Consider the following 11809-nt stretch of genomic DNA (forward strand, 5'->3'; position numbering starts at 1 on the left):
TTGCAAGAAGGATATCACGGTCAAAAAGACGCGTGACTGTGGGCCTTGCTCCCATCCGGTTCACCCCGTGTCCCCTCCACCTCCATCAAATCCACGCAAACCCAGCAGCCAAGCGTCAGCTAAGTGAAATGTAATGTAATGTAACTGGGAGGGCTGATGGACTTGACGTTAGAATGCAATGCGGAGGCCGGTGCGTCCGACACTGAAGCTTAACCAGGTCGCCTTACGTGCTCCTCTGGTACCATTTATCTTTTGTTTTTGGTGGATTTATTGTCTGAATAAAAACTGTTCAGTGTTGTTTACATTTTCAGCAAAAAGTAAGCCTTTGTAGACACAACTACTTTTTTGTAGAGAAGTATGGTCCTAAAGTCACATTTTTTCCTGCACAAAACAAATCCCAAACCTCTAACCTCTACAGAGCTGCGCACTTTGATCTAAATTGCTAACCATAGCCGGTGGACAGCTGGAATTTCCAGAGGCACTGAATATCACATCTTATGAAGCGGTGGTATCCCCAGATGTCTGGTGTGGTTAAAATCCTCATTACTTGTCATGGCCAGAACCTAACCCTTTGAAATGACACTGCCTAATTAGTGACGACAAATGACTGCAGAGTTAATTAAGCAGAATGCTCCTTAAGGGGCATTATCAAATGTTTAAGAAATTAACAGATTGCCACTTCACCAATTCTATGTAATTGATTTGTTCCCATTCAGGTTATGAACTCGTCCCTTTTCCCCATCCATTTAGCTAACCATGCGGGAAGAATTTAAAAGCGAGCTTTACAGTGTCCACTTCCATGAGCACAGTCTGAATCACAGAGAGCAGTCCTCTGAGCGACTATGAGAATCATTGCTGTACTGAATGCAGTAGAAGGTTTCTCTGCTAATGAGGTGAACCTTGGCTACTTTGCTGCAACTCATAAATACAGACTCTCCTGCAATTAGACAAGCACTGCATAGCAAGTTGTGATGGAGGTGACAAACAATAAAAGAAATGGACGAGGCAGAAAAGCAGTTTTTTCATAAACATGCCAGTGTCAATCACAGCCATATTTCCATTTAAACCCAGCTATGTAGCAGGACCATGCCTCATGAAGCATTAGGGGGCTAATTCAGCAAGCCTGGTCTCCTCTAATTAATGAAATACTTGAGCGTTGATGGCAGGACTTCCTCTCTGTATCCTCAGCCTTGGCACAGCCACCTTAGATTTGGATGAAAGGCAATGGCGTGCAATACTGGTAAAACCTAAGGCCAACTGGCCATTTGGTTTAACAAAAGCACAATTACTTGTCCCCACAGAAGTAACACTGCAGGTTAATCAGCTGCATTTAAACAGTTAGGGCACATGAAGGAGTTCTGATTGATCAGCCAGTACTTTCTGTTTCAGCTGTGACAAAATGGTGTTTTAAAATCCAGGACAATTCTTCGTGAATCTCACCATGTCTGGGCCGCTTTTTGAAGATATGAGAAAAAAAAAAAAAAAAAAGAAATCAGGAAAACCATTCAGCTATAAAGCAAAAAAAAAAAAAAGACAAATCATATATGGCAATGTGATTTTGGCTGTCATTACGGCTGCTACCCACTTGTAGCTTTTTATGTCCTTGCCTCTTAAAAGCTAAGGTCGTGCCAAGACCATTTGAGTATGGAGCGAGAAATGACATCCGCCTGTTAGAGAACTGAGGATAGAACAAGAGCAGAGATAGAGGCAGGAGCACCAGAGCATGGCTCCAGGATTTAGATCAGCGAGATTTGCATCATCGGGAGGTCTTTAGGCAGGGCAGGTCTAATCTCCTACAGACAGGCTTAAGAAAGGAAAACCTGACTGTTGTGTCCCTACAGATAGGGATTTCAGTAATTAGCATAATTAATAAGAGGAGGGCGTAACGAGTCATATTCAAAGGTGTCAGGTCTAAAGGGAAGATAATGCAGTAATAGAAAGAAGAACACAAGTGTGCACAACTATGTCAAAGTTCAGTCCCATATAACTTGGCCACATGCATCATCACATGAATTTCTAAGTGATGGTAATCCACTAACGAAATCTAATAAAACAAGCTGAATGTCAAGTGTTTTCGCCACTTTAACAATTATCATTGGCATCTATGCCAAGGATAAACAAGTTGACAAAGAGCAAGTCAAATTTAAAAATCTAGCCAAAAGTTCTGGGGCTGTATAAGTGGAGTGCATCTGTGCATTTGTCACATTTAGGTTAGCTTTTTTTGATATTTTATTTTTTACAAGTGGTAGGAGTTGTTTTGCTCTGTAGCACAATGTTTACACTCACCCAATAATACTGCAGTAGGGTATTAGGTAATGCTTGATATAAACATGTGGTATCCAATGACAAGATTTGTATCAACAGTAGCTAGTAATGAGGCAATGTGGCCGGTACCAAAAAAGTATCCAAGTTCGTTACCCAATCTTGGCAGTTTGCCTTCAGTAAAAACTAACAAAACGTATCTCTCCGTTTTTGTTTGTTTCTAAAGAACAACAGTAACAGAAACTATTTTGCTAAATAACGGTACAATATAATCACAAATTAAAATATTGAGATTATAATTGTTTTTAATCAAATGGTAAACGGTCTGAATTTATTTGCATATACAGCTTTGTCAATTTAGTAGTCTCAAAGTGCTTTACACTGTTTACCAGTGACACACACATTTACAAATCAGAGGTGGCAGAGCTCCATAAGGAGTGACTTAGGGTTCAGAGTCTTGACCATTGACTGTATATAAAAGTGGACGTAGCTTACAGGTCTGAAAAATGAGGCCGAAGCAGAAGTGCCTTAAGCTGCAATACCACCGAGTGCCACTAGAGGATGGCTCCAAAAAGCAGACTCCATTCAACTGGTCTCATAAAATTCTGTCAATAAATTTGTTCCACGTGTTTATTCGGTTTTGCTAGCTAAATTCACTCCTACTTATTCGTTTTCTGGCAGTGTATCTAAAATAATATTGTCATCAATTACAAAATAAGCTTCAAAAGGACGTGTTTTTGGGGCGTGTCTGTTTGATTGACAGGCCTGTGGTGTAGTCAGGTTACAGCTATCAGTGGGCAGGACAGCATCATCGGGGTGCCAATCAGATTGAGTCCACCGCTTGCTCCCCTCTAGCTCGTCCAAATATGGTCACTTCCATGTCCAAACCACTCTGAACTAGCGAGATGCCACTGGCCAAAATCCAAACTCGAGGCTTCATAACAGCTGTTCAGAAATCAATGGGCAAGTTGCCGCTTGGTCTTGACCAAGGACACTTCAGCGTGTAGACAAGGGGACCCAGGAATCAAACAAAATGAAAACGTTGAACCGCGTTGATTCAAAGTCTGACCCCTGACCCTGTATAAAAGTTTGATATTATGATACACAATAACTGACATTACGAGCTTTATCGGACAGACGTCATAAAAATCAAACGGGAATTGTTTTACATTGATGAGGGCAAATCAGATCCCCTTCACTTGCCTAGGGGCGGCAGAAAGTGGCCCCAGGCTAACTTACTTCTGAAATAAAAATCACGTTTTCAATGTGTTTGACCGAGAGGCGAAACACAATGTTCAATATACAGCACTTGTTAACAGCTAACAGCTGTCAGCGATCACTGACATTGTTTTCTCCATTTTTTTTTTTTTAGCAATACTCCCATTTCCCCCTCATTATCAACACCCGAACAACAGCAGAAGCACAGCTGATTGGAGCGCTCTCACTCATTGCATTCCCCATTTCAGAGGCTGGCAACATTTCCTAATGACTGCAGCCCTTCTAAATTATTGAAAAAGTCTAAGCACCTCACCAGCTACAGAAATGGCTATTAACCTTGGTGAGCGATATTCAAATCCAGTTAGAGCTAACTTCGTCCTCCAGTATCCCTTGCGGGGAGGAAATGTAAATGTGTTCTTGCTGAGACAGATGGGGAAGCCTCCCGTCGTTTGAAGTTCCAGCAAAAGAAGTCTTTGCTAGCAGAGGGCTCTCCACCCCCCTCTGTAAAATATTCAGAACTGAGTCTCATTGAGCCACCTTTCTTCACAGTGTACCCCTTCAACCCATGCTGGGCTTCCACACTGTTGGGTTATCACTAAGCACAAGCACCTCACAAAAAAAAAGAAAAACTTAGCAAACGTTTACAAATTCACCACTGTGCAGCGACAGTGAAAAACAGCCTGAGGATTATCTCACTGCACAGACAAGAATTCAGGAGATTTGATTTATGAGCGAGTGAGAGAGTGAGTGAGTGAGTGAGTGAGTGAGTGAGTGAGTGAGAGACAGGGAAAGAAAGAAAGAAAGAAAGAAAGAAAGAAAGAAAGAAAGAAAGAAAGAAAGAAAGAAAGAAAGAAAGAAAGAAAGAGAAAAAAAAACATCCCATTCCTCCTTAAAGAGCATCCTGGAGCGTACCCCTCTAAATATTGTGATGTCCTCTACATTTTTGTTGACAAATCACAGCAAATTGAAATCCTACGCTCAGCTGACATACTGACGAAGCTGATTTGATTCTATTGTAGGGATAGCTGGCTGTCAATCAGTTCAGGCTCTGATACTGTGCTGCAGACCAGAGACAATCCCTGATCATTACTCTCTCTCTCTGGCCCGAGAGAGAGAGACACAGACAGACAATGAGAGAGAGAGAGGACAAGCATAAGAAGTGGAAGACAAGCAGGGAGGAGAGTCTACCTTTAAATCCATGCAACTGCACTGAGTAAACAAAATAAATATTGGTTTTTTTTTTTTAAACTGCCAGATATCCAGACTGTTGCAGATTGAATTGCGTGTGGCATGTATGCAGATGACGTATAAACAACATGCAGGCTGTGGGGTAGGCAAGCAGAGCAAAAACTGTCAATCCTGTATGTCTCCGGCAGCTAAAAGGAGATGCTCAACATCATTTCAAACATTAAAGTCAGAAATCATTGATTAATCAATTAATAATCAGAAGGAGCTCTTGGCTGCAACATATAAACTTGTTTAAACCAGACTGATTACCACTGGTGAACTCTATTTTCTCAAGTACTTTACTGAAAGTAAAAATTCGAGGGAATTTTAATTCACTTGAGTGTTTCCATTTTATGCAACTTTATACTTACACTCCACTACATCACAGAGGCAAAACTTTCCATTCCAATAAATTTGTCTGACTGCTTTAGTTCCATCTATGATTATAATTATTCACACCGTGCTCTGTTCTGATACATTTAATGATTAAGCAACTGCTTAAGATAAATAAACTATTTAAAACTTCCTTGGATTATCTGGAAAAGGCATCGTTAGAAAGCTGAAAACAGGACTGTTTTAATGAGGTTGTTGACTTTTTAGAGACAGTGACACCACAAAGATATAATAATATTGTAGAATATGTTGCATTACTGTGGATTAAATTTACTAAAGTAGTTGAAATTAGCAGAATTAAAAACAGCAATAACATTAATAAAAAAAATTATCATAGTTAAGTATTGCCTGGGGTCATTTTTCTGCAGAATGGTTACTTTTCCTTTAAATACTTTAAGTACGTTTTGCTGATTATACAAGTAATTTTTGGAGTGCAGGACTTTTACTTGTAATGGAGTATTTTCACAGGCAAGCAAAGGATCTGAAAATCTTTTCTACTAGTATTTACTACTAAAGACATACCAAGCTAGCCTGGATAATCAGGGTCAAGATATGGTATTTACTGGTTTGCTCCAAAAAAAAAAAGCACAATACATTTTCAGTTATGTGTTCAATGCAATTTTGCTTCAGGCCCAAAGCAACTACAAAGCACGCTATTCGACTTCGTATAAAGGCTCCATCAGTAACAAAGTCCATCAGGCAGCACACCAAAAGTCAATATAAAAAGGTAAATATAACGAGACCGCTAAAGTCCAACTGTAGTGCTAACACAGTGGCAAACAGAGGGTGCCTACTTGGCTGGACTAATGTTTACAGTATCAACAGGTTACTGCTTTGCCCTTGCAGTACAAACATCCTGTAATGCTGTTACAAACATTTAAGCAGACACACTTAAAGACCAGAGGCCTGTACTATGAAGCAGGATCAACATACCCAAGATATCGTTCCATTTTCTGTCTTAATAAAAACCTAAACAACGAGATAAAGCTAAGCGATCACACAAAGCTGGTTAACAAATCAGTACATCAACCCAGGGTTTCCCTATTAAACCCACAAGCACGCTCACATAAAAGAGGAGGTGTTGCAGCCTATGACCGATCACAAAGATGGACAAGTGTACTGGTGGCGTGCAGCATAGTTTACAAACGAGGAGGAAACTATACTCTAAGAAAAACATATAAATGCAGCACAGCTGCGAAATACAGGAAGGCAAAAGAATTGACTAATGTGAATGCGTACCCTGAGTTTAAAGGCTTATAATATCACCTCACCATCACTAACGCATGGGAAGATCTGGCTTTAATTACACTGCACGTGTGTATCCCCTTAAATTGATGTGTTTCTGTATATTCTCAGGATGCCCACGACATTTGCAGCCTTACACTCTCACCTGCAGTTCCACAGGTGTCAGACAAGCTTCAGAACAAATAATAAATACATGATTCAAAGAGATATGTCGGTCTCTGAACACTGCCCTCTGCAGAGGACTGCCTCACTCCACAGGATGTTCTACAAGTTTTGATGACATTTTTCCAAGCGAATTGATAGGTCAGGCGGTGTTTTTGTACATTTTGATCTATTACCTCAAACATAATCCGCTCTGGAGCAGGTTAACTCTTTAAGAAGTGAACCACCTTCAAAGTACTGAAAACCCAGAGTTAAACATGAAGTTAACCTCAATAACCTCAAACAAAACCTGAACAATATCCCAACTGCTTCCAGCAGAGCATGCCGACATATTCATGTACTCTTCTTAACGCTTTGAAATTTATAACAAAAAAAACATCACTTTGCTCCTTTCTACTCTGCAAGACTTCGTTTGTTTGTAAGTCAATAAAAGGCTGGTTGTGGCTTTGGCAGCATCCATTCAATTCTGTTTGTAATCATTTGGCCAAATGCTTTGTTTGATACACAAATGACGATGCAGTTGTAATCATTCACCATTGTGTACACAGACAAACATAATCGGATGAATGCTGTGAGATAGGAGAGGATCAAAGAGCAGAGCTGAACCTTTTCACTGTGTTCTTATCTGAAATGTGGTCGGAATCACAAACGTCGAGCTGTGACCTTGTGTGTCTCCTTCAGTTGTTCAGGTGTGTGCTGTTAATAATGAACCAAGTGCTGACGAAGCACTGTAAGTACTAAACTGAGTGCTAAACAAGCACAATATCGTTGATTGAAACAAACAATTCCGTGTTTTTCCACCGAATTAAAACGAGCATGTACACAAGAAGAGTGACGAGTTTGGTGAAGTTTGCCTCGTGTCAAACAGCTGTTCATTTTTAAGAACAGCGCTGATTTACACGACATGCGTGGCAACACTTATTACAGGACTTGAAGGTTGCAGTGGAGAGAGCGGCGTCACATCACCGGTGGACCGTCACGCTGCTCAACTCTGATCCGTCCAACCTCTCTCTGCTCACACATGCTAACCTGCTAGCAAAGACAGCTACGCTAACAGCTCCCTGAGACGAGGACAACAAACACACGTGCGGGGAGAGCACCGCTGTCACGGCGACACGCGCTGTAACGCTACCTTGAGTTTGTCGAGAAGCACGCGCTTTGACGTCGCTGTCCTCAGTCCTCTCGCGGCAGCCTGGGATGCCATGGATGCCGCCATGTTGACATGCTAAACGAAAGGGAGACGACGTGAGGAGCATGTGCGCGTTAACACGGAGCCGTTCATAGGTCAACAGGCTGAGGTGGGCGGGGCTTCTGACAGACACGCGCGCACACACGCACGCGCGCACACACACACACACACATGCATATTCATGTACTGTAAACTTAGTTAGAGCTGTGCTGTGCAGTTAAAGTGTACAGAGGTAGAGTTTGAAACACCAAGTTATTTAATCCAGTGGTCTAGTCTACATAAAACGCAGCCTGCACTACAATGTCAATATATGAAACCTTTGTTAATCCAAAAATGTAATTAGGCCTAAATTACAAAAATACGGACTTATACTTCTTAAATTTGCATCTACAAATTAAGCATATCTACTCGGATTCATGATATTCAGCTCTAATGTTCTTAAAGGTTCTATTATTGTATATATATTTAAATGCACAATACGTAACTTCTGCCATTATGGGTCTTTAAATCAAAAAGAGTATGTTTGAGTGAGACAAATGTGCATCGCATTACCAATGCTGAGAGGTAGCATTGATGTGTCTGTCCAACTTCCTAAATAAACACACAAAATAGACTATGTGGGTTACAGGTAGGCTTTTAGTATGTGAAGGACTAAACAAATATTTTATTTGACTGCAACTTTTGGAACTCCCATGCTCAGTAAACAAATACAGTTTCACAGTAAATGGTTTTAGGCAGCGCTAGCGTACAAACACAGTCTGCTGAACTGTATGATTGGGAGTTCTGCACAGTGTGGTAAATGCAAGTTATTTTAGCCACTGTTTCCTTATCTTTGGGTTTTAGCACATGTGTGTTTGAGCCACACATTTCTTGTGAGACTTGCATGTACTGAGTACTGAGTGTGAAATTAAAACATAACTGGTTGAATTTTTTTTTGTTGTTTTTTTTTTTTTTTAAAAGCCCTCTATCGGTTTCACCCAGTAGTATTTAGTTTACAGTTGTTTCCGTAGCTACATTTTTGTTTTGTGGTAGTTTCCATAATATTCTGTAAAAATCTTCAAAATGTTGATTTTTTTTTTTTTTTTTTAGTGACCTGAAATTTTCCCCATTGGGAAGCAAAGATGGTGACAGACTAAACTGCATTTACACAGTTTGATTGACATCAAACACAGCCCCATGATAACAGTCTTCCCTTTCTTCACAGCCTTTGGACAAAAGCCACATCTTTGGAAAAGTGTCTGTCCTGCAGTGTTTACGCTTAAAAACAAGAGCCAAATAAAAATCATTTCCACTTCCTCCCAGTTAACATCTTACCCAACCAGCATCGGTGTGTATAATAACACACAGTATTAAAAAGGCAGTAAGAGTGCCTTTCACAAAGGATGTTCAATGCAAAACCATTTTTTTTCTCAAACAAATGTTTTGTTTCTGGTCTTTACCGTGGGTTCCAGAAAGGTATAGCATGTGCAAGTGGTAAAAGTAACATGATGTCATTGACAGGCAACCTAATGAAGTTGACTGTTACCCTGATTATAATTATATATTTATCCTGGTTTGAATATTGTTGGAAACATTTGGGATGGTATAAGCAGATGACTTCACAAAATATATACCATGAAGCTGGTTGATTTTAGACATTTTGTTGCGGAGGACATCGAGGTTCTCTACTCAGTATTGTTTCTGGGAATTCTTGTGTTTTTTTACCCCCGAGAAGAGTGTGCATTATGCCATTAAACTCATGTTTTAGATGTTTTAGGCACTAAAGGAAAAGTGAGGGTGGTTTTAATAAAAATGGCATGATCACAAAAGGAATCAATATATGATGTGACGACACTTTGCGTTTGAAACAGCTCCAATTCTTTACTTATGTAAACTTTTTACGATACTTGGCAGCTAGATTTTTCCCAGCGTCTTGGAGAACTTTGTGTCCCTTAATGGAATACCAGACTGACGAATTTTAAGATGAAGGCTAATCAAATTGTTTAATCTAATTTAATGGTTAAATTAATGATGAGATGAAAAATTACATTTAAAAAATGGGACAATGATGTGTTGCCCACAAGACAACAGTCCTGAGCTGTAAAATTAAGGATGTGTGTATGTATTTTTTCACATCTCATTGCTGGAGAATTTTTGTGGAATTTATCTAAGTTATCTGCTTGTGTCTTTAAACATTCATGAGGCCACTGTGTTTTTACAAGATTTTAATTTAAACAACAATAATTTCAATTCAATGCTGATTAATATGCGTGAATAATCCCGTAAAAGATGGTTCAAGTTCAGGGTGCCTCGAGCACGCATATATTTATGCATTTCCATTTTTGACAAAGTACACAAAGTGTACAGTCTTAGTTTAAAATTCAGTTCAGAAAGTTGTCTAAATACGTTTTAAATTCAGGCAGCTAGGAATTTAATGTGAATACTATTTATATATCATGAATAATATGCTGGTGTGTTGTCAAATGTAAGCAGATTGGTGTACATACAGTGCAGCAATTTTGCTGAAGGGTATGTCCTAATAACTCCACGAGGAATGTGTCATGTGAGTAACTAGACATAAAAATGAAACTACCTATTTATTCATGACAGTGATCTCTGTGGAAATATGTTTCTTTATTCTTTGCATTTGGAGAAACTGACCCTTTACATTTTCTTTGCAGCTATTTAACCCTGTAGAATATTCTGTACGTCTTTATGTTTGTCAATGGAGTTGAATTTAAAATTAAAATTGCTCACGTCTAATCTTTCAATCAATTTACATGAAGTGAGTATAGACACGAAAAGGCTCTTCATGGATGTTGAATATCGGAGCAGCTCTGGCTCCATCCAGCGTGTGACCTTGTGAGCAGGACAAACAATCACTGTACTCAGCTGAAAGGTATTGGTAGGGAGTCGAGTTAGAGAGCGTGGGATGTGTGAGCTGATCTTGTCTGAATAGCTAAATAGCCCACTCACATAGTCCTCCAGAGCCCTCATTACATGCCACATCTTGAAAGGGCAGAGAGGGCAAACCGATCATAAAGAGCAGTGATTATGACAGAGGGAGTGAGAGAGGGATGAGATACTCACTTAGAAACCATCAGTGTCAGCAGGCTAGAGGGGACAAGACAGAGGGGAGGAGATGATGATGAACAGCTACAACCAAGAGATCTTTTTCAAAGCCCTGTTATGGTCAGACAACCAAGTCTACATGATAAAACCTTGAAAAACTTTCAACATGTGCAAATGTGGACCAGTTTAATGTCAACTGGGAGAGAATTTGCCTCATGTTTATTTGATATTTTTGCTCTTAACCCCCTTCTTATGGGTGACAGCTTTTGATAGTCAGTGATCCATATTCCACACAGTAAAATATTCGTTGCTTGCCAGCCTTTTTAACGTAACCACAGTAAGCACACAAATGAAGTGAAAAGTGCTGCACTGGCATAATATCTCAGTATGTCAACAAATCCTGCTGAATGTATAAAACGCCTTCCCTGTGTCTTTGCGTCAGTGAAGAGTAGCATGCTCAACTTAAGTCTGAAAAATCACTGAGAGCTAAAGCCAAGCAGTATGACTAAAAGATGATTCACTTGAGCATTTTCAAGCTTTTGTTGCTTCTTTTTTTCTTTGTTTCACCAGGGACATTTTCTCCTCTCAGGGGAATTGATATTCAGGAAGGACTGTCAGAATGTCAAAGGCCCTAACTAATGCAATTCAACTTTTCACATTTGGAATGTTGTCCCATCTCTCAGAGCAAAAAACTGCATTTTTTTTTTTTGTCTGCGGTGATAGCAAACATGTCATTATTCTCCAAGAATACAAAGCAACTACTGCTGCCTTTTCTTGTTCACAAACCATCCTAAATTTATGACAAAATTTGAATTTTGACTTCAATGGACACTTCACAAAGAAGCTACAGTAACATATCTGATACCCTTATTTCATCTCGTTCAACAATTCATTTTTGCTTCAACAGATGTATGCAGACTTTCAGAATTTGTAAAATGTGGGAAAAACACTATCAAGTCCATAAAGTAAAACACATTACTGGGAAAGCTGGGTATTTAAAAGCTTTTATAGGAATGAAGGATAAAACAAACACATGTAACCCCAGACTTACATCTTAAATAT

General features: G+C 39.6%; 1 protein-coding gene across 1 annotated transcript in view; it reads right to left on the minus strand.

Annotated features, from left to right (window-relative positions):
• suclg2 (succinate-CoA ligase GDP-forming subunit beta) overlaps positions 1 to 7743 on the minus strand; it is a 100539-nt gene extending 92796 nt beyond the window's left edge. Inside the window, exon 1 of the mRNA XM_069147696.1 lies at positions 7640 to 7743. Coding sequence (XP_069003797.1) covers positions 7640 to 7723 — 84 coding nt within the window. The 5' untranslated portion in view covers positions 7724 to 7743. The remainder of the gene's footprint in view (positions 1 to 7639) is intronic.
• Positions 7744 to 11809: the final 4066 nt, after the last annotated feature.

The sequence above is a fragment of the Embiotoca jacksoni genome, unplaced genomic scaffold (genome assembly GCF_022577435.1).
Source record: "Embiotoca jacksoni isolate LCO1_2020_lvr unplaced genomic scaffold, fEmbJac1.0.p SCAF_1, whole genome shotgun sequence".
In the NCBI taxonomy this organism is placed as follows: Eukaryota; Metazoa; Chordata; class Actinopteri; family Embiotocidae; genus Embiotoca; species Embiotoca jacksoni.